General features: G+C 45.4%; 1 protein-coding gene across 9 annotated transcripts in view; it reads left to right on the forward strand.

Annotated features, from left to right (window-relative positions):
• LEMD1 (LEM domain containing 1) overlaps positions 1-24,466 on the forward strand; it is a 561,429-nt gene that overhangs the window by 155,284 nt on the left and 381,679 nt on the right. For 4 of the 9 annotated variants that reach the window (XM_078644611.1, XM_078644613.1, XM_078644612.1 and 1 more), the window contains exon 1: positions 20,577-20,838. The exons of the other annotated variants lie outside the window; for them this stretch is intronic. In XM_078644611.1, the coding sequence (XP_078500737.1) occupies positions 20,635-20,838 (204 nt within the window). In that variant the 5' untranslated portion in view covers positions 20,577-20,634. Of the gene's footprint in view, positions 1-20,576; positions 20,839-24,466 lie in introns of those variants that run through there. 9 annotated transcript variants of the gene reach the window in all.

Consider the following 24,466-nt stretch of genomic DNA (forward strand, 5'->3'; position numbering starts at 1 on the left):
ACCAGGCCCAAATCCAAAGAACAGGCCGCCATTTTGAGAGTCCTCTTGCAGCCGCCTGTCGCTGTAGCATCAAGAGCAGCCGAAACTCAGCTGAATGGCAACTGAAACGGTAAAGGGGCGCCCCACTACAGCAGACGAGCCTCCACCTAGGAAGGCCCATTCACGCCGCCTCCCCCCCCCCTTCGGGCACCCCACGCCGTTATTCGGAGCAGTATTGTAGGATGGCCACACCAGTGCGGCAACTTGCTAGACATCACCTCGGTGGTAACCGAATCTCAACGCCTTTTGGTGTCTTCTATTCAGAAAATATTGTTGCGCTGCCTTTGGCCCCATTCGCACATCAGTCCGCTACTGACGCCATCTCACCGGCTAATGGGGCGCCCCACGCCGACTTTCAGCATTGTAGGATGACCACACCAGTACAGCAACTTGCTAGACATCACCTCGGTGCCATCCGGATCTCGGCGCCCCACTGCAGATGAAGTGCCTCTCAACTATGAAACCACCACGGTGACATCCGGATCTTGGCGCGTTGTGCTGCCTTCGGCCTATTCGCACATCGGTCCGCTACTGACGCCATCTCACAGGCTAATGGGGCGACCCACGCCGAGTTTCAGCATTGTAGGATGACCACACCAGTACAGCAACTTGCTAGACATCACCTCGGTGCCATCCGAATCTTGGCATCTCAACGCCTAGTGGTATCTTCCATACAGAAAATATTGTTACGCTGCCTTTGGCCCCATTCGCACATCAGTCCGCAACTTAGACATCACCTCGGTGCCATCCGGATCTTGGCATCTCAGCGCCTTGTGGTGTCAGTCAGAAAATATTGTTGCGCTGCCTTTGGCCCCATTCGCACATCAGTCCGCTACTGACACCATCTCACAGGGCGCCCCACGCCGACTTTTACCATTGTACGATGGCCACACCAGTGCCACAACTTGCTAGACACCACCTCGGTGCCATCCGGATCTTGGCATCTCAGCGCCTTGTGGTGTCTTCAAATCAGAAAATATTGTTGCGCTGCCTTTGGCCCCATTCGCACATCGGTCCGCTACTGACGCCATCTCACAGGCCAACGGGGCGCCCCACGCCAACTTTCAACATTGTAGGATGGCCACAGAAGTGCGACAACTTACTAGACACCACCTCGGTGCCATCCGGATCTTGGCGCGTTGTGCTGCCTTCGGCCTATTCGCACATCGGTCCGCTACTGACGCAAACTCACAGGCCAACGGGGCGCCCCACGCCGACTTTCAGCATTGTAGGATGGCCACACCAGTGCGGCAACTTGCTACACACCACCTCTGTGCCATCCGGATCTTGGCATCTCAGCGCCTAGTGGTGTCTTCTATTCCGAAAATATTGTTGCGCTGCCTTCGGCCCCATTCACACATCGGTCCGCTACTGACGCCATCTCACAGGCCAACGGGGCGCCCCACGCCGACTTTCAGCATTGTAGGATGGCCACACCAGTGCTGCAACTTGCTGGACACCACCTCGGTGCCATCCGGATCTTGGCGCGTTGTATTGCCTTCGGCCTATCCGCACATCGGTCCGCTACTGACGCCGCCTCACGTGCCAACGTATTTTCTCCGCATTTTATACCCTATGCCGCATAACAGGTCATGTGACTTGTTTATAAAACTTTTCATTGGTTCATTTTACTTTTGGTTTCCTAATGATGGAAGGCTTGATCATATGACCTAAAAACAACACTTTTCATTGGATGAAAACTTTTTTTTTTTCCCAAACGATGAAAGCCCCACCTTGTTTCTGGATGTTTCAGACTGAAGCTAGCGTCAGCATGAGAGCACCACCATCTCGTAGCTCCGTCGTGGTCATTCCGCGAGCAATCATGGCAGCCGCTCCCCACCAGAAGCCTGCAGGAGTAGGGGCCCCCAAAACTTTTGATGAATCCTCAAGGCGGAGGGGACGCTTTCGAGAATGGGGTCCAAGACCTAGCAGACAAGCGTCCGATTTCCAAGGTGTCCCAGGGCCATTTCAGTGGACCAGGCCCAAAAAGGAAAGAGCCTGCCGCCATTTTGAGAGTCCTGTGACAGCCGCCTATCGCTGCACCGCAAGAGTGGGCGCAACTCAGCTGAATTGCGGCTTTTGACACAGTGGACCAAAAACGGACGGAATGGCAACTGAAACGGTAAAGGGGCGCCCCACTACAACAGATGACACTCCACCTGGAGAGGCCCGTTCACGCCGCCTCCCCCGGGGCGCCCCACGCCGTTATTCGGAGCAGCATTGTAGGATACCAAAACCAGTGCGGCAACTTACTGGACATCACCTTGGTGCCATCGTTCTGCTGCCTTGGAACTATTCGCACAACAGTTTGCTACTGATGACCCACCCCCCGCGACGCCCCACGCCGTTATTTGCTGGGTGGCAACTTACTAGACATCACTTTCGTGTCATCTAGATTTCAGCGCGTTCTGCTGCCTTGGAACTATTCGCACAACAGTTTGCTACTGATGACCCACCCCCCGCGACGCCCCACGCCGGAAATCTGGACGTTGTGCTGCGTTGGGACTATTCGCACAGCCGACCGCTACTTCGTTGTTTTTCCCTAAAAATGTTTATATGTTATTACTATTTTTGTTTTCTTGTATATATTTATAAATTATTAAAGTTTTATAATCTTACTACTTTGTCGGAGTGCTATATATTTTTAATGTGACACATAATTGTAAAAACTTTGATGTACAAAGAGTCATCCCTGGAATCTTCCGCTTCAGGCTCGGTCCCCTCCCCAATCACAATACAGGATGGTTTTCAGATAATAGCAACGCTTCTGCTGTGACGGATCTCATCGAGTGTGGGCCTTGATCTACTATAACTCCTTTGAAGAGGGGTGATTCTTTACAGCTGTGGCCATAAACTACATCTGCAGGGCTAGCTGATGCCCTAGGACCAGCCTGGACAATCGGACACAGAGGAAAAGGAGTGTCAGAGGGTGCGGTAGTAAATAGGGCGAAAGGGAGGTGTCGGGCAGGCACAGGGTGTGATTCTCAGGGAAGAGCAGCGCAGATGGGGGGAGGTTTATTACCCATGCATAAGACAGAGAGCGGGGGTGACCACTGCCTGGGGGAGATGCTTGCGAGGGTCTGGAGCCATGCTAAGGATCGACAGCGTGCACAGAGTGGGTCTGGTCAAGGCATCTAAAATGGCTGCCGTGCACGACAAAAGTGTGGCATTTGAAAAAAGACAAGATGGCGCAGACAATGTTTTTCAACACTTCCTGATTTCCTTCGAATCGAACGTTAACAGACGTTGGGGCATATTACCAAAGTTAAGCGATATTTATCCCTAACGATGCTTAGCAACGATTTTTTTACCGTCAGAAATTATCGCAGATAAACCTTGCTATTATCAAGGTTTATCGCAAATACGATAAACGACCGCAATGCATTAATATCGCTGAAAACTCAGCGATATTCATGCATTACCGAGCTAATGCTCTTAGCCATGTTATCCACCTCCCATTGGATAACATGGCTAAGAACTGCTCAGGGCAGGTGCTAGCTTTTGGAGATATTCGCGCTTATCTCGAATATTTCCAAAAGTTGATAATAGGAGATAGCGATGTTAGCGACTTTTTCCAGTCGCTAACATCTTGGCATGCCCACTTTGCATGTCATTAGTGATAAATATCACTCACATGCAAAGTGGGGCCCAAGATGGTCGCTATCTCCTACTAGCCGTCGCTAACTGGTGTTAGCAACAGCTAGGTAATACAGATATAATTTTATCTCCGCGAAGCGGAGCGCTGTTACAGATATATATCTTGTTTTTGAACGTTAATTTCTCAAAATGCACTGAAGCACATATATTGAGACCTAGCAAAGGCACATCGGGCTACCAGTCCCTAATATTTTACCAAGTTTCGTGCAAATCCATTCAGCCGTTTTATTATTATTATTATTTATTTATTTTTTGCCCCGCGGGGCCCTTTTAAAACCTCCACATCAAACCTAGGGGGCCAGCGAGGATCTACTATGCCCCCTTATGGTCATTTGCCCCTTCGCTTTGGTCTCCTCTTGTCTCTCGATCCTACCGAGAGACAAGATGGCGGCCGCTACGGACTGTTTGGAATGTTTACAGACACCGGAGAGCCAATCAGCTTCGCTTCGCAAAGCTCCGTAACGCGAAAAGTACGCGAAGCGGTGCGCTGTTACAGATATATATCTTTTTTTGAACGTTAATTTCTCAAAATCCACTGGAGCACATATATTGAGATCTAGCAAAGGCACATCGGGCTACCAGTCCCTACAATTTTGCCAAGTTTCGTGCAAATCCATTCAGCTGTTTTATTATTATTATTTTTTTTTTTTGCCCCGCGGGGCCCTTTTAAAACCTCCACATCAAACCTAAACGGTCAGGGAGGATCTACTATGCCCCCTTATGGTCATTTGCCCCTTCGGTTTGGCCTCCGCTTGTCTCTCGATCCTACCGAGAGACAAGATGGCGGCCGCTACGGACTGTTTGGAATGTTTACAGACGCCGGAGAACCAATCCGCTTCGCTTTGTGGTAAATAAATAATTAATTACCGGTACTATTTTTCAGGATACTCATACAAATAGATAGCTCAATAAATAAGAGTCAAGATACGAGGTAGCTAGAGTTGACAGGCTTTAATTCAGCATAAAGGACTGGAACAGGACAGCCTGTACGGGGATGGGATGGCAGCTGCCTGGGGCAGGGACAAAGGAACGCGCTAGCTTTTAATAACAGTGCACAAGTATATATAGTTAAAACATTTTCATGGCATTCAATACAATAGGTGTAGCAGTAGGCGGAGTTTGTAGCAGTCGCGAAAGATAAGGCATAAAGTGGGTGTAACAAGAGGTGTGTACAAGGCGGATACATAGACATGTGATGCAAACGTAACAGAATATGTCATAAAAGGGGTGGAAACATGGAGGGGGCTACCTGAGCAGCTGGGACCTCTAACCTAGTGGTGCGCGCAAACTGGCAATGACGTGTTACCAGGAGGACTGGGGGCTATGACTTCTGCGCTAGAAGAGGAGACGAAAAGTCTGGAGTGTCAGGGCGACATGTACCTAAAGCCTATCTAGTATCTAGTGTTTAGAGAACATGTTGATAGAAACTAAAAGTTATCAGAGTAAAGGCTAACAGACATTAAGACTGGTGCATACATTATTCTACATGTAGTGTGTGTGCGAGGAATATTCTATGAATATTAATACAGTATTTCTCTTACATGGAGACATAAAGGCTAGACCATGACGGAAACTATTGATGCGATTCAGTAGCTTAGGAATGCAGAGAAGGAGAGCTGGACTGATAACTAGAATCATAACATACTCTTGGCAGACTGAGAGGCAGAGCCGGGCACTGCGAGGCATGAAGTAAGCTAAGGGTCAGGGATACAGGTGGGGGCTGTATCGCTCCTCGGAGAGGGTTCAGGAGACAGGAGCTGAATCTGAGTCCGGGCCCTTTTGAGGCCTAGAAACGGGGACTTTTCAATGAATTAACGTGCACACTGTGAAACGTGGCAACGTAGGTTTACATAGGCCTAATATTCGTTGTATTCACGAAAACTGGAAACTGGCATACTAGAGATGGACACAACTGTAATTGCGTCTTTAATCGATCATAGGGAATACATATGCATATTAATCATGCACATATAACATAGGATGGGGAACACGTAGGCACATATAACATGGCAAAATTTACTTTTCCACATTCCCTCCTTGTGCCCTACGTTTCCATCAGGAAACATCTATATTCATGATACCATCTATCATTTCATACAGCATCATTTGCTCCTCTCGAATTATCTTGGAACGGGACTTAGGACTAGGAATACAAGAGGTAGCACAAATGCCGCAAATCGCAGGGCCACATTGTATACAGAGGCAGCAACTGAATATGATCATTACTGCAATACCTAGGAATGACAATACTTTCCATCCCCAGGCAGATATGATACTCCATAGCCAACCGGACCATGTCCAGGTGCCTGGCTTCTGGTGTAACTGATGGGCAATTTTATGAAGTCTGGTTATAGCTGAATAAACAGACGGCGCGTTATTAGGAATGAAAATGCAGCAACTAGATCCGATGACTCTACATGCTCCTCCTCTATCGGCCAGTATGACGTCAAGAACGAGACGATTTTGGAGCACGACAAATCTCATAGCAGATTGCTCTTCGGTTAAGTTACCTAGAGCAGAAGTAGTCTCATTCACTACTGCTTCAAGAGTTCTGGTTAATCTACGTATTAACTTACTATTCTGGACAGGGCCTATAAAGAAGAAAAAACCTTTATTGAAATCTGTATACTGTTCTAGAGCAGTTTCAGTTTGATCGACAATTGGGGACTCAATCTCCCTTCTATGTCTGACGTGTACTAGATGTGTGTTTCTATGATAATCAGATGGGGCTAGAAAAACTGGTGGCAGTAGGAAGGCAATGTAACATGTTCCATCCCAATCGAGGGGCAGACGAACATATGCGGTCTGACCACAAACAAAATAAGAATGACGTGAAGCTTTGAAAATAGATTTCCCACTGTCACTATACTCGACAGTAGTAGTACAATCACTATGTCCTACATGTGCGGAACCATTCTTTCTGACACATAATTCGCCTTTGACTGGGAGTACTGAAATAGCAGGCAAGTCTGGAGTAGTATCAGACTGAACATTCAATACCATAAAATTCGAAGAATAATTACCTAAATTATAAACTTCATTTTCTAGATCTAACCCTGTTTTATGGGGGAGACCTTGCTTGTCTGGAAAACATGTTCTATTCAGAAGGGACATATCATTGGAGGATGACGTTAACATGGACCATGCTCCACACGAACCATTATGTGAAAACGGATAGGGAAAAAGTGGCAGAACTCCCTTCGGTGTCTGGAAAGGGGGGAGTCGACCACACACCCAACAATTAGTAGCATTGCTGGTCTGGTGTGAATAATGTAACATTCTAATGAACGTGTTATTGCGCATAGCAAGACGATAGGATAACTCGTGAGGAGGCAGATCACTAAATGTGTGCTCTACTGTAGCATTAGAAAACTTATTTACATGCGGAATTGGAAAACATAAATGAAATGCATAACTTGTGCAGGTAACCATCAAACTTAGAAACAATAGAAAACTTAGAAAAACGATACATCGGATAGAGTTTTGACTAACTCTCTCACTATGGGGGTCTATCTCATACATGTCAGATACCTGTCTAACCGTTTCACCCGAGGGGGACTTAGACAATTAAACTGGCTGACTTATTTTACTAGACCGGAGTTTTAATTTATACTCCTGCTGTGGAGTTCTCTCTAACAGAGGAATTTTTAGTTCTGGATTTGAATGAATGTCTGATTTAGAGTCTGGTTTCAGGTAGTCCTTTGAAATGGAAATGTCTGTAGAAATGTCATTAAAAGTCTTGTTTCTGAGTCCGTGAAATTTCTTGACATGAGACAGATGGACCCAACCCTTACGGCCCTCCAACTTCACGGCCGTACGGGTGGTCAGAAGGACTAGTTTCGGTTCTTTCCAGCGAGGCTCCAGCGGACTTGAACGATCAAAGTTCCGTATTAAAACCAAATCCCCAGGAAGGACCTCATGCGGTTTTACTTCAGTATTGTCTGGAAATGCAGCGGCAACCTGTGAACGACAAGAGTGTAGGGCAGACATCAAGGAAGCTAGGTAATCTGTCAACATATTACTGGAAACATCTGTAATACTGCGGGGTCTAGGTGTACCCCACATATTTGGGGGGCGGCCGAATACGACCTCATAAGGGGACAGACCTGATCTGGAGTGTGCTACCATGCGCATAAAGAATAAAGCAACTGGCAGGGCAACTAGCCAGTCTACACCTTTCTCTTGACATACTTTGGCAATACGGATTTTCAGGGTCTGATTATGTCTCTCTACGAGACCGGCTGCTTCTGGATGGCGTACACAATGGAACTTCCACTGGTACCCTAACAAAAGGGAAACATGCTTCATTAGCTCAGATGAGAATGGCTGGCCGTTATCAGAATACACGACCCTAGGGAGTCCATATCGGGGGAAGAATTCACGAACCAACTGCTTGGCAGTGGTCGCTGCTGTGTAATCTGGAACTGGATATGCTTCTGTCCACCTGGACAAAGCGCATACAACTACGAGGACATACTTGAAACCTCGACATCGCTCCATCTGAATATAATCCATCTGGAGGACTTCAAAAGGGTGGTCAGGAGGCTGGAATCCACCTTGTTCCACCGGGACACTTTTACCTGGATTGAATTGACAACATATCATACAAGTACGGACTTTCTGCTTGGCTGCAGCTCGTAAGTGCTTGTTAAACCAAAGGTTCTGGATACTGTCTAACATAGCTTTTTCTCCTAGATGTGCTGGACTATGTGCGGTATTGATAATGACTTGAACCATAGAGTCGGGGAGAAACCATGTGGCTTTTCCCTTCGTCACCCATCCCTGATCTGTCTGGACCCCTCCTTGTTCGGACCATTTCTTGATTTCTTCAGGAGTAGCATGTAACTGTATGTCTATGACATCTTGTGTAGGGTCCTTAACTGTCATACAAGTAGTCTGTTCTGGAGTGGATGTCTGTGTCTTGTTAACTGGAATGTCTGGTGTCTGAGCTGTAAGCTTGGCTGTTCGATCTGCTAGATCGTTACCTTGGGAAATAATGTCAGTAACTTTAGTATGTGCTTTGCACTTGATGATAGCGATAGCTGTCGGTAAATGTATTGCATCTAACAGAGCTTGAATGAGGGGACCATGCTGAATCTTGGTTCCATGAGAAGTCATGAAACCTCTCTCCTGCCAGAGCACTCCGAAGTCGTGTACAACTCCGAATGCATAACGTGAGTCTGTATATATGTTTACTTTCAGGTTCTTGGCACGTATGCAGGCTTGGGTCAGAGCAACTAGCTCTGCTGCTTGAGCAGACAGGGTGTCAATACGGTGTGTTTCAATAACTTCAGTGTCAGTAGTCACTGCATACGCGGCTACTAGTTCTCCTGTACTAGTTCTCATACATGAACCATCCACAAAGTGTCAGGTCGGGATTAGGTAAAGCAATGTCTGTCAGGTCTTGTCTTGGCTTAGTCATGGTGTTAACAACTTCCACACAGTCATGTGTGGCGGGATTTGAAGTAACTGACGGTAACAGAGTAGCAGGATTTAAAACGTTGCAGCGTCTGATTTCTATGTGTGGCTGGAACAGTGTCAGTTCATAACCTGTTAAACGTGCAATGGTCAAGTGTTGAGTCTGTGTTCGGTTTAAAAGAACTTCCACGGAGTGTGGAACTTGTACTGTCAGGGAATGTCCTAATACTATGGAATCACTTTGTCTAATAGCTAGAGCTGTGGCTGCAACTGACTTGAGGCACGCAGGCAGAGCCTGGGCTACTGGATCTAACGTGCTTGAAAAATAAGCACAGGGCTTGTATTGTCCTGCTTGATCTTGTGTGAGAACAGATAATGCAGTACCATTACGTTCTGTGGCAAAAAGTGTAAAAGGCTTACTGTAGTTCGGTGTAGCTAGAACAGGTGCTTGGCATAAGGCTTTCTTTAATTCATTAAAACTAAGTGTATGTTCAGATGTCCAAGGGAGGACAGTCGATACGGCTGCCTCCTGTGTCGTTAACTGTATCAGTGGCTTAGCTAGAAATGCATACTGAGGAATCCATTGTCTGCAGTAAGAAGTAAGGCCGATAAAAGCACGTACCTCCTTCTGTGTCTTGGGCTGTGGAAGACTCGCTATTAACTGGATACGGTCTGGTGTCAACTGCCTACCCCACTTGGACAGTAAGTGGCCTAAGTAGATCACTTGCTGGACACAGAACTGGAGCTTCGAAGGGGACACCTTGTGCCCCATCTCGGCTAGGAAATACAGAACTGTAAGTGACGCTCGCTCGCAAGCTCGCTCAGAACGGGCTGTGATCAGTAGATCATCGACATACTGGAGCAGGGCAGTGTCAGTTGGCATGTGAATATTGTCTAGTTGTCTCTTGAGTGCTTGACTGTAAATACTAGGACTTTCTGTGAAACCTTGAGGAGCTCGTGTGAATTTATAGCTCCTTCCATTTAAACAAAAACCGAAAAGGTACTGGCTGTCTGGATGAATTGGAACACTGAAAAATGCATTCTTGAGGTCTATTACTGTAAAAAATATAGCTTCAGAATCAATAGCTGTCAATAGGGATGAAATATCTGGGACTACTGGATACTGGGGTATGATACATTTATTGAGTTCTCGAAGGTCAATCACTAATCGATATACTGGAGGTGCATTTGGATCAGTACGTTTCATGACTGGAATGATAGGAGAATTACATACATTGGAGTCAGTTTCTACAACCACTCCTTGAGCAATGAGCTCGTCAATAATTTTGGATAAGGCTGCTACAGCCTCAGGTGGCAATCTGTACTGTCTAATTCGTGGCAAGACTATACCTTGCTTGAGAGTCACACGATGGGGTGTGATTCGCATAAAACCTACATCAGTTGGACCTTGCGCCCATAAATGCTGCGGTACATTTGACAATCTTGGATCAAAATCTCGTAATACATAGTGACCTTTAAAGTCACGCAAAAACATACGTATTCCTTCTGGGGAACAGCAAATAACTGCACCTAATTCTTTCAATGTCTTAATACCTAACAAATTTTCTGGACATGACTTCGTAAGTAACAAATCAGTAGTTCGGGACAATGGACCAACTTCTAGAGTAACTGGCTTTGAAATCTCGTTAACTATAGGCTTTCCTGAAAATCCAAGGGAAACATTTCTAGAGCCTGAGAGCGGAGCCCCTGGAACCTCGTCATGACTGATAGTAGTCCTACTTGCCCCTGTATCAATCAAAAACTTTCTGTCTTTCCCTAATACTTGACTATGTACATAGGGACCCTCTTGATCTACAGGTATCTCGATGAGAGGCAAGCCTACCTCCCTCTCTAGGCTGTTTCATGAATACTGTTGATACTCTGGATACTCTGTCTGGGCATACTGGTACATCTGCTGTGTAACATGCTGTGTTGCAGCGATAGGCTGCGGTGCTGGAACTGTCTGTTGTGCATTCCGTGGTGACTGAGAAGTCTGTGAAACTTGTTCTTGTCTAGGCGGACGTGGTCTTTCTTTAGTTTTACCAGTGGCTATGTTGTGTTTCAGAACTGCACACTCGTTTATGAAATGACCTGGCTGTTTACAATAGTTGCAAGTCCCTTTAACGGGAGCTGCAGGATGACTGGCTTGATTCGGACCCCTCTTCTGACTGTCTTGTGGAACAGATTGTGCAACTAGTACTTTCATTTTCGTGTCTTTCATACGTCTCCTTTCGTGTTCTTGTTCTTCCCTGATTCTATTCTGGTGATACTGGAGCATCTGTAACATCTGGGACGGGGTACTAGCTTGCCAGGTACTTTCGACTTTCAAAACTCGATTTTTAACTTGTGGACTTGAATTCTCGACTAGTTTAGTAACAAAAAGATGAGGGTATGACTCGCTACTCGTCCTGAGACCACTGTTGATACTAAAACATTTCTCGAATCTAGAATAAAAATCACTAGTATCTTCATCCTGTTTCTGTTTGCATGCTGAGATTGCATCCCAATCTTCCTTTTTCGTGGCTAATAACCTTGGCAAAACCTGAATCAATAACTCTGGCAATTCTTTACATTTCTCCCCAAGACCGGTACCTGGTACTCGTATTTTATCTTCAGCTTCTAGAGCTGTCCAATCTATCTTTTTCTCTCCCACCTCCCATTCTTTTTCCTTGAGTTTCTCGTATACCCCTGCGGGCAACAGGACCTTTAGCATTTTAATTATATCTGGATAAGTGTATTCTCCCATACGGAGCATGTCTTTTAATTCTCGATGGAACCCTGCTGGATCTTTGTCGTGACAGGGAATTAATTTCTTCATCTCTAAGAGTTCCATCTTTGTGATAGGGGTGTAAACAAATACTCGTTGCATTTCACCATCTGGTGTCCTAACTGGGTGTACTTCTCGTAACGGATGCTGTCTATCTATGTAAAATGGTTTACTTTCTGGAGGTGAGACGTGAACAAAATGCGGGTTCAGAAACGTTCTATATTTGTGGCGCTGTTCTAGAATGACACTAATTAAATCGGTACCTAAACCTTTCCATTTATACTGGAGTAACTCGTTCAGAACATCATGTAACGGACCTGGATCAGAATGTTGTCCCTCATACAGTGTAATGAGGTGCTGGATCATATACATACCCACCAGTCGCTGCTCGGCTGGGGGCAGTTTCAGAAACATTTGTGCCACTATTTCGTCTGGAAAAGTGGTAGAATCAGTAATCCATCGGACTGCTGATCGGACTAGTTCTTGTTCATGCATGGTACTAAGTTCACTATAACCGATTCGTGATTTCAGAATGTGATCGGTAGCTTGAAATACTTGTTCTAGAGAACCTTGTTCTGGTGCTGGATGATGAAAGACTTTCTTGTGTTCTAGGCGTGAATGTCGGTCTGGAAATCTAGATTTACCTACATACGCTATTCTGGCGGTATTCTCGTCTTCTGCTTCTTCAGTAGAAGAGTCGTTTTCCTTCTCGCTTACTTGTGCTGTTTTGTGTTGCACGTGTAACCTTATTATTTCTTTACGAATTTTCTTGTACATACTCTCTATACTACTGAGTGTCTTGTGTCTACCCTCGGCTATATTATCACTCCACCTTGTCAGGACTTTCATTTCGGTCGGATCTTTAGTCGGACAATCTTGTTCCCTTATTAAGCAATTGATTAGAAACTTTAATAGCATGAGCTGGGTCTCAGCTTTCCTTAGAGACATGATTTCGCCAATACTTTCTGGATCATCCCCTGTACGGATGAAACGATATATTCTGTCTAGATCTTCTTTCATATTCGGTAGGGTGTCCAAATACTCGGTCACCCGTCTTACAGGCAATGAATATATAACCATATTATCATCGCCTGGGACTGGATCATAACGGCATTCGGTAAGAGCTCGTCTGATATCTGCAACGGACTGATATTTGGGCGTACGCTGTAACGCACGTTCATGTAACTCGACTAACGTTACACGTTTGTGTGGCGGCGGGGTACCAGGAGGACCTCCTCCCGCGGCCCCTAAACTGGAATCATCGACTGATACTCTTCGTGCTGGCAGAGTGACTGATGTAGCGGGAACTTGTACTATGGGCTGGACCGGGGGTACCGTAACAGGTGCTGTAACCGGTGCCCGGTGGCTGGAAGAACAGGAATTACATTATTTACAGGAGCTGGCGGAGCAGGATTCGCATATTCTGGGACTGTGTCGTCCAAATAGGACGAGAGAAAAATATCAGCTGCGGTCGGTTTGTGACGTAGCTTAATCGGAACTAATGGCGGCGGAAAATTACATGGTGCTTCCGGGGTTGCTTTTGGCAAGCCCTCGGCAAGAAGAGGATACATACCCTTAATGAGGGCATTTCTCTGTCTGTCTGACTGTTCGGCTTTAACTCGTTCACCTACTTCGATTAATTCCCTTTCTTGGGCTCTTTCTGAGGATTCTCTACTTAATTCTGACTTTCTGATTTCTTTTTCGGTTCTTTTATGAGATTCTTTGCGCCATAACTCGATGGCATCTTTCTGTGACTGTCTGGCTTTCTTTTTCCATAATGCTTCTTCTACTCGCATGATGCACTCGGCATCCCACGTACCTGATACGGGCCATCTATACTTTTCCTCTAATTCCTTGGTGTACTCCACCCATAAGTCTAGATATAATATGGCACTTATGCCATGCTTATGATACATAAAATGACCTGGACTGTCCCTAGGCGGGACAGGAACTGCTTCTTCGAGCAGACCTTTTCTAGTTCTTAGCTGACGTAATTTTGAGAACAGAGGCATGACTAGACTGGAGTCTGGACACAATACAATACACAATGAACACAATAATAACTGCAATACGAATCATTCATACCACGACGTTGAAAACACATGAAATAACATTTAGAATAACAGTTCGGACAAGATACTACCTGAAATACTGAGAACAGAACACATGAATTTCTCGAGAACAGAACTTACTAGAACAGACTAGATGCACTGCTGAAACAGTACGAAACTTACCGGTCCCATAAAGAGACACGTCAGGACCCGCATCCACCTAAGTGGACACTTCGTGTTGGATCTGTGTACCCAAACCCACGGACCAGAGACAAATTAATTGACCCTGTCTAGATACTACCCCAGCAACGGTACTCACCGGGCAGCAAGAACGGAAGGCCTCGGACTGGACTGGACTGCTACGACGACGGACGGACGAACTTCGGACTTCAGTTACAGGTGGGCCTCCGGATACCTCGGACCTTGGACTCTCGGCTTGGGCTCTGGTCGGGACTCGCCGCGTTCCTCCACCGCCTCGTCTGGATGCTGGACCGCAACCTCCGTCTCCGTGGACCTGAGGGATACTTGAAGCAGAAATATCTGCCGCTGCGCAGGATGGTTCCGTCACGGCTGCAGAGGATCAGGGGGCTTGCGTGGCTTCTCCGGCGCGTGGGGAAAGGGCAAGTCCCTATTCGGGCGCCATTATGTGGTAAATAAATAATTAATTACCGGTACTATTTTTCAGGATACTCATACAAATAGATAGCTCAATAAATAAGAGTCAAGATACGAGGTAGCTAGAGTTGACAGGCTTTAATTAAGCATAAAGGACTGGAACAGGACAGCCTGTACGGGGATGGGATGGCAGCTGCCTGGGGCAGGGACAAAGGAACGCGCTAGCTTTTAATAACATAGGATGGGGAACACGTAGGCACATATAACATGGCAAAATTTACTTTTCCACAGCTTCACAAAGCTCCGTTGCGCGAAAAGTACGCGAACTGGAGCGCTGCCCGGTCCGCTGTTACAGATATATATCTTTTTTTAAACGTTAATTTCTCAAAATCCACTGGAGCACATATATTGAGACCTACAAAAGGCACATCGGGCTACCAATCTCTACAATTTTGCCAAGTTTCGTGCAAATCCATTCAGCCGTTCGGGCTAAAAGTGAGGCCAACCGCCCTATGGAAAACTCCATGTTAAAAACACGTTTTGGGACCCCCCTTTTTTCTCGACCCCCCCCCCCCCCTGGACGAACCCCCCCCCAATTTTCAGGGGCTGCTCAGAAACAAAATGTGCCATTTTCCTGAAAATTTCAGCCAATTCCGTCCACAAACGCCAAAGTTATTAGACCTAGAATTTTCAAAAAACCCATAGAGAAAAAATCCTAACTATATATACCTACTGGCGACCGCCAGTAGGTAATATATATATATATATATATATATATATATATATATATATATATATATATATATAAAAAAAAGAAGGAGAGAACTCTGGGTAGGTCTCAGTTTAGGTGGAAAGCAGCTCCTTTTAGAGCACTCTCAACACCAGCGACACTCTAGATCTGCTCACCTCAAATGTCTGTTTTTCTATCAAAGTTTTTAAGCATAGGATTAGACAGTGCTATCCATGCCGAGATAGAAAATGACAAAGTCTTTTGCCATTTAAACAGCAAAGTCTTTAAGCATAGGACTAGTACAGTGCAGTCCTTGCCGAGCTGTCAAATAACAAAAGCCATTTATCACTCCAGGCACAATATTACAGCTTTGAATTGGTAAAATACCAACTCAAGCCAACCTGAAATGATTAAAAGCAACCCCTGACACAGTGTTTCGCTCTAATTAGAGCTCTTCAGAGAGGTATAGCTTTGTCCAGACACAAGGGAGCACCCAGTATTAAGTCAAAACAAAACCCTTTCAGGCATAGAGTGACGCATAAATTATGCAAAAAAGAAGGAGAGAACTCTGGGTAGGTCTCAGTTTAGGTGGAAAGCAGCTCCTTTTAGAGCACTCTCAACACCAGCACTGTACTAGTCCTATGCTTAAAGACTTTGCTGTTTAAATGGCAAAAGACTTTGTCATTTTCTATCTCGGCATGGATAGCACTGTCTAATCCTATGCTTAAAAACTTTGATAGAAAAACAGACATTTGAGGTGAGCAGATCTAGAGTGTCGCTGGTGTTGAGAGTGCTCTAAAAGGAGCTGCTTTCCACCTAAACTGAGACCTACCCAGAGTTCTCTCCTTCTTTTTTGCATAATTTATGCGTCACTCTATGCCTGAAAGGGTTTTGTTTTGACTTGATACTGGGTGCTCCCTTGTGTCTGGACAAAGCTATACCTCTCTGAAGAGCTCTAATTAGAGCGAAACACTGTGTCAGGGGTTGCTTTTAATCATTTCAGGTTGGCTTGAGTTGGTATTTTACCAATTCAAAGCTGTAATATTGTGCCTGGAGTGATAAATGGCTTTTGTTATTTGACAGCGCGGCAAGGACTGCACTGTACTAGTCCTATGCTTAAAGACTTTGCTGTTTAAATGGCAAAAGACTTTGTCATTTTCTATCTCGGCATGGATAGCACTGTCTAATCCTATGCTTAAAAACTTTGATAGAAAAACAGACATTTGAGGTGAGCAGATCTAGAGTGTCGCTGGTGTTGAGAGTGCTCTAAAAGGAGCTGCTTTCCACCTAAACTGAGACCTACCCAGAGTTCTCTCCTTCTTTTTTGCATAATTTATGCGTCACTCTATGCCTGAAAGGGTTTTGTTTTGATATATATATATATATATATATATATATATATATATATATATATATATATATACACATATAAAGTGTTTCCCTACTTCAAAGGCCAAAATCGTATAAGTACTGGACCTCTGACACCATATACTCCGAATACTTCTGGACTGAGGGGCGGCCGGGAAGAAAGGAAGCTCCCGTTGGAGCTGGCGTCTCCATAACAGAATTATCGTCAATTACTGCATCCCCGAGTGTCTCCGGACTGGCCAGAATAAAGGCATGCGAGCCCGAACCTCGTTACGGGGGGGGGGAGGGGCGGGGGGGAAGCGTGAACAGCAAATAAAGATATTACACATCCTACTGAAAAACACTGGATGGGGTGTTTCTACTTTATCCTTATGCCCTGAAGAAGTCCTGTATTGGGACGAAACGCATCGGCTGTCCGTTGTGTTGATTGAAGAGAAAATAAAGAAATAAACGAAACATCAAAGAACTGTTGAATATGGACATTTGCTTTATCTTTGTTGATAGAACCCCTTGGTGGTGCACCTTAGCTTTGTGTGCAAATTAACTGTGGTCCCGATTGGGAACAAGTACTGTGGCGGTGGCTACTATACCGTGTGCACGCCTTCCCCACCAGAAATGGTGGGAAATTACCAATAGAGTAGACAATCTAGGTTAGGTGCTGTCAGAAAAGAGGTTCCACTATCTGCACTTCTTTCTTCTATTGTACTTTCCCAACTTATTAAGGACCACACCCTTCTTCATAAATTTAAATTGGGCTTTAATCTAGGTTGCAGAACTGAAACAGCACTGCTACATGTTATCGATGATGCCCTGCGAGTGCTTGTCTCTGGCAGCTCTGTCTCCCGAGCCTTCTGGACCTTTCTGAAACTTTTGACACTGTAAATCATGGCACTCTTCTGAACACTAAAACAGAGAATGAGATTTGAAGGCACAGTACTCAAATGGTTTGAATCATACCTCGCAGACAGATCTCAGATGATTAAAATTGCTAACTGTCTCTCTAAACCAATGGCTGTGGATCAAGGCGTCCCTCGAGGCTCGATCCTCGCGCCCACGTTTTTCAATATTTACATGGAGGCGCTGGGAAACCTACTAAAGTCTGGGATCAATTGTCACCCCTACGCAGACGACACCGAACTCTACCTAAAGGTGTCCTCTGCATTTCACATTTCAATCCTCGCCACCACACTCGACTCTGTCCAAGAATGGATGACGTCTTGTCTAATTTTGAATCGCTCTAAAACCGAATTCCTCCTTTTGTCAACCTCGAACTCTCCACCGCCTGTTCAATCATGGTTGGATAGTATGAACATTCTTAACAACAAACCTACCAATGTTGACCGTGCCAAATCACTAGGTGTCATCCTGGACAAAAAACTATCGCCATTCCCAAATCTACACAATGGCCAAAGATACACGTTTCCAACTGTGCCTTCTCTGGGTATTCGATGTTTCATTACTGTGCAAGACCTGAAGACTCTGGTTTAATCTTTTGTACCCTCCAGACTGGACTACTGGATTTCTCTCCTTGCAGGCCTCTCCAAAACCCACCTATCTCCTCTAAAATCTATCCTCCGTTCAGTGGCATATTTCGTCTATGGGGTCAAAAGAAACAGCCGTATTACTCATTGATTTTTCTTTGCTGGCTTCCCATTAAAGCTGGCTCAATATATAAGACTGGCAAACAAATTCAAAATATCAGGTGGCTCCAGACATTCATACATTCATACATTGCTGAAAATGTTCTGCTAGAACCTCCAACCTTCAAAAGGGAAAGACTTGCAAAGCAATTCTTCTTCGGTAATGGGACTAGAATTTGGAAATCTCTTCCTTCAAACCTCCGGACCACCGCCTCTTTCCAGATTGTCAAAACTGATCTTAAAACTCTTCTTTTCCAAAGACTATTCCATCAATAACTCTCCTTGACAAGCTCCCCACCAGGCACACGCCCCCCTCATCCCAGGTCATGAACCTGATTGTTCATAACACTCACTAGATCTACTACGACATTGTCTCAATTTAGTAAATATGTATTATATATTTGTGCTACCCTAATCGCTCCACCTTTTCCTAATGCTATCTTGAGTGAATTTGTAATCTAGAATATGTATTTCTCATCACGAGTTACTGTTGTACACAGAAGTAGTGATACCTACTACCATGTCACTCTTTCCTTATGTAATTTACTTTGCTGTATTGTAAAGTGCTCTGACCCCTCTGGGTAAAGTATGCGCTATATAAAAATACATAAATAAACTCTGTTTTCTTGCTTGACTGTGTGGCGAGTCCCCCGCTGCCTCGCTGGACTACTCTACTGGCATTGTGTCCTGGGTGCGGCACGGCTCCTGCTTCCTACACACCCAGCACTGGTCACAAAGACCCGCATAGCACCACCGCTCCCCTTCGGAGCACAGCCGCCTCCACCCTGCAACATCTCTGGGTTACGGGGGTCCGAAAAAGGCTGTATTTGCAGATGGCGAAGGAGGATTAGATCATATAGATGACGGGTTAGGAGTGGAGCTGGGGTCTCACGTGTTTGCCACCTTCCCTCGGCAGGCCACGTCCCCCGAGAAGGGTTTTATGTTTTATTATGGTTTACGTAATATGACCAGGAAACCTTTTACTACAAGGACTTCAGATCTTAATTCCACTTAAAAGCCACTTTCACACAAAAGGAACAACCTTTTTTTAGGTTTATTAACTTTCAGAGCGCACTTGGGCTTTAAAATTGAGCAGAGACTGAAGGCGATGTAGACGGGGATAATTAAGGAAATCCAACAGGGAAGTTTAAAGTTTTCCTAAACACGTTTGTTAGGTCGAGCCTGGGCAGTGTATGCGCTGCTGCAAGGCATGCCGTAGTGGAGTACAGAATGGAAGCCCTGCCCACTCTTCGCCCATATGTAATAGACTTGCGACATTGTCCTTCGTAAACGCTGACTTCTGACTCATTATTAGGCTTGTTGGCACTGCCTTGTCTGCAATTGTATAACTTACCAACTGGACCTTTTACTGGTGGTGTTACACGGTCTGCTTTTATAGGTTTGGAGCACTATTTTATTTAATGCTCATCCCCCTATTCCTCCCACTACCTCTCAGCATGCGCCTACTTTTATTTCAATGTTTACTAATGGCTGTCCGCTTTAACTATAGTGGCCGTTTTTTTTTTTAAAGTTATTTTAGCAGTGTCCGCATTAGCGGCTGCGCTTACTTATGTATTTCTTTAATTTGTTTGCTGGCGCCCATGCGAGCTTCTTTACATAAACCGCGTCCAAAGAAAGGTAAACGGTCGACATTAAAGGGAAAGTACAGCATGGGCGCTTCCCCCGTCCCCCCTCAAAAAAAAATAAGTTTGTTAACTTGACAAATAGATACGTTCTTTTTTTTAAAAACAAGCTCTTGAATGTGAAAGCGACGCATGGACGCTAGTAAATAAACAAATATTTGCAATGCATTATGTCTCACATTTGCGAGAGTTTAAGCTATTTTATTGCCAATATCTTAAACTCTCCTTAATGCGAGACCTATTGCATTGCAAATGCTTGGTTTTTAGCAGCCTCTAAGACTGGAGGAAGGTACTTACGTGCTCCGGTTGCGAGAAGAAACAAAGCTCAGCCACCAAGTCTCGCACAGTTGGGTGTTTGGAAAGAGATTGGCTATAAAGGACCGAAGAGTTGTGTCGCTACTTTTATGATAAATTGGGACTGTTTACATTGGGGTAAAACATTTTTGATATTTCTAGTAAAGATATCCCAAAGAAAACCTCACTCATTGTAACGCTTAAGGCAGCCAATTGGGTTCCTTTCTGCTCGCTTACTCGATACATGTTGCCAGCTTTGACCTTCACAGCCGACTTTGGAAGACGTACGTGCTCCAAGTGCAGCGGTATACATTACAGCACAGGCAGCTGTTCGCCATTTGTAGGGGTAGAGATTTCATGGAGGGGTGCTAGTCAGATACCGGTCTCTGTGCCCCTTCACTATATTGCAGTTATGCCCGTGTCCAGGGAAGACCCTGCACACTTTACCAAAGAGAAATTAAGAGATCAGTTAATTGCGCACCATGTGCCCCTTCCAGAAGGTGTTCAAAAGAAAGACGTCTATTTGCAAATGTACATGAAATATGTCCCTTTGGAGCAGAGAGCAACTGATTTCTCTAGCGACGAGGATGAAGACGGCATTTCTGATACCACCGGGGTAGGTTTGACACTGCTTCAAGAACCAAACTTAACCGGCGCTTAATAGTATTGCGGTTCCTTTTTTAAAAGCAAACTGGCATGTTCATTATTAAGAAAGTATTTAATGGACTTGTTCTTTTCAAGTCATAATGTGCCGTTTGTTCGCGTTTAACACGTGTGCTTGGTTAATTGTAGGGGCTTTCCTTTTTACAAATTCCGTTTGCCTGTGAAATTGAGTATCGGTTTTATTTTTTAAACCAAGATTGCTGTAGTTAGACCCCAGATACGAGGCTCTGATAAACTTTCTTGTGACTGTTCCAGAAATGCTGGTCCAGGGTTAATGTTTCCAGAAGCAGTTTCTCCAGTATCTGGAACGTGAAGTTTTTGGGGTATAACCCAGATAATGTTTCTTCTGGCAGCAAAATGATGCCGAAGACAGTGCCTTAAATTAACAAAGGGGTTGTCTCCATCTCCATGTGCCTCGTTCCGGTCAGAAACTTCAACCACGCGACGTCTGTGTGTTTCTTTCAGCTGAGGGTATTATGTTTTTAAATTGTGAGACTTGAGATTCCATTTGTGCCAACCATATGGAAGAAGTAAACTAGCCCTGTGACTGCCTACTCGTTTTTTTCCCCAAGTTTTATTGTTTTTTGCTAACTTGCCTATCTCACCCTAATGCGGCTATCAAGTGTCCCTAATATGAGTGTTTCGAGGTCGGTTAGTTAAGGAAGAGGGGCTTGCAAAATAAAAAAAAATAAAAAAATTGCGGTTTAAATATTCATGGTTTATCAACTTTACCGAAAAACTTGTGGAATGAAAGTTTCATGATGTAAACTGAGTTTTAGGTCTCGCCTGTCGATGCGCATGCGCATCGAGCAAGCGAGACTATAGGGGCTCATCCAGACTTTATCTAACTTGCAAGGAATCGTGGCGATTCCTTGCAGTGCCCGTGACTTTTAAGCTCAATGCGCATGTGCATTGAGCTTAAAAGCGCGTGCACATGCCCCCAGCCGCCTGCCTTGCCTACTCTCTCTCACAGCCTCCCCCAGCTCCGCCCCCTCACTACTTGATTGCACGGCCGCTAGGCCGTGCCTCCCCTACTCTCCTCCCCCCTCCTCCTCTCCTCCCCTGCCTGCCTGCCGCTAGGCCGTGCCTCCCCTACTCTCCTCCCCCCTCCTCCTCCTACTGCCGTGTCGCACCTCTCCCCTCTCCGCCCCCTCCCCTGCCAGCCGTGTTTGTTTATTTTACCCGCCGTGTCTCTGCTGCTTCCCCCTGTCCTGTCTCTCCTCCTCTCCCTCTCTATACCCTCCCCCTCCCCCCCACCACTCCCATCAAGTCCCTCTGGCCCTTCCCTCCTCCCCGGACCCCTCCTCCCCTGCCCCCTCCTCCCCTGCCCCCTCCACCCTTTCTTGTCTATTGCACTTCTCTGCCATCTGTCTTTTCTTGCGGAGTGATGCTGGCTTTCACAGCATGCCGAGCTGCTGCGTGCGTCCCTTCTACATTAACTGGCTCCTCTCTCTTCACCGACCACTTTGGCGATCGGCGTCCTGAAGCAGCAGGTAGAACAGTGTGAAACAAGCAACAGGGACCGATGCTGGGGATTAACCTTCCGCAGACCAAAGCCACCCGACCTGTATAACTCTGTGTCAGTGGTGCGTAGTGTCCTGTGGCCGCATCCAACACTTCCTGTGCAGTGCATATCTGCCCTGGTGAAAATACTTTCTCCGGGGAGTTTCCAGCAGTTTAATTGACAAGGTTTCTTTCTTTATTGTATTAGCTATCCTGATTTCCCACGCTTTATGTGCAAACAAACACGGCCTTGTGCCTATGACAGCATTGGTGTTGGTCAAATATGTGCTTTTCTAAGTTGCTGTATTTGGAAAATATACTGTTTCTACTTGTGCCAGTATACCCCTCACTGCTCTTTTGTTACTTAATTCGCTCCGACTCACACAGCCTGTGTGTTACAGTCGACTGCCCCCGCCCTCCACCTTCCTCATTACTGTGTCTGAAAGGCCCGGCTTGTTCACACCCACATGCCGCTCTGCCCCGCTCCGCCCCCTCCCCTGAGTCATCCTGCCTGCCCCTTCCCGCCGTGTCGCATTTCTCCTCCCCCCTCCCCTCTCCCCTCTCTTCCCTCCGTCTTGTTCTCATTCCCTACCACAGCTTCCTTTGACAAGGTTTCTTTCTTTATTGTATTAGCTATACTGATTTCCCACGCTTTATGTGCAAACATAAACACGGCCTTGTGCCTATGACAGCATTGGTGTTGGTCAAATATGTGCTTTTCTAAGTTGCTGTATTTGGAAAATATACTGTTTCTACTTGTGCCAGTATACCCCTCACTGCTCTTTTGTTACTTAATTCGCTCCGACTCACACAGCCTGTGTGTTACAGTCGACTGCCCCCGCCCTCCACCTTCCTCATTACTGTGTCTGAATCTTGGTTGCTTCTCTGCATGTTTTTAACAACATGAAGATTTTGGTGCATATCACACTAAAATCTGCACCTACGGGTAGCACTATACTCTTTCCCGTTAAATTCTGGAGGGTAAATTCTGGCGAGATACCCGATAATACAAGGTGCAGTAAATACTTAACTCGTAAGTGCGACCCCTGTGCAAACAGGGGTTTACACAGGAGTTGGACAGCACCGCTCATGTCCGTTCCGCTCGTAATCAGAGCTATATTGTCTAGTCCCCAGCTTTATTTTATTAATTCATTTTTAATATTTCTGTTAGTCCAATTAGCTCCCCTGAAGCACACCTAGACTACAACAACCAGAATGCATTGGCATCATAAATAAAAGACAAGAAGAGTATTTATCCTACACAAAGTCCTTCAGTAAACTGTCAGGTGTGAGAGGTAATGTTTCTTAAATTTACATGGAACGTTAGTTGACCAAAACTCCTTAATGTGCTCTCTCATTCCTGGACCAGTGTATTCACTTTGGCCATACGCAGTACATTTATCCTCCCGCAAATCTCTCCAAACAACCAATCACCTTCCAGATAAGGTCAGACTGGACGTTTTGTTTGCTAAAAAGAGAGCATAAGATTACATAGCGGGCTTGGTGAGGCTTCCTACGCCCTCCTGTCCTGATGTTTGCACAGACAACTGATTTGTGGATGTACACAGAATAGGGCCGTCTTTATTTACAAGGTAAATTTGAAATTATTTGCTGAAATCAACAATTCATAGTCTGCATTGACCTGTCACCGAATATTTTAAAATATTCAAGATGACACATGAAACAGCTTTGTAATATCGAATACAGCAGCTGCATCACAACATTCATGGTCAAGCACCCATTTTTTTTTTGGGGGGGGGGGCAGTGGGAGGCAGTCCTGGGTAGAATTCTTGTCCAGGGCTTCCAAGTTTTCAACTTACTTATGTGTGACATTTGCATGTTTGCATTATATGTGACATAACAATGTCTTTTGTGTGACACTTCATCACAAATCGACTTATTGGCATGCAGCAGAGAATCAGTCATAGCAGTGTAAAATGTGGCTCTGAGCAGCACATTAAATTATATTCAGGCAGTGTCATTGCTTCAAGCTAAGAGCGAAGCTCGAGTGTTCTATGACGTCACTCAGAACCCTGAATTGAAAAATATCCACCTAATTAACGTTTTACCCATCTATA

Source organism: Lissotriton helveticus, chromosome 5_1, assembly GCF_964261635.1.
Source record: "Lissotriton helveticus chromosome 5_1, aLisHel1.1, whole genome shotgun sequence".
NCBI classification, from domain to species: Eukaryota; Metazoa; Chordata; class Amphibia; order Caudata; family Salamandridae; genus Lissotriton; species Lissotriton helveticus.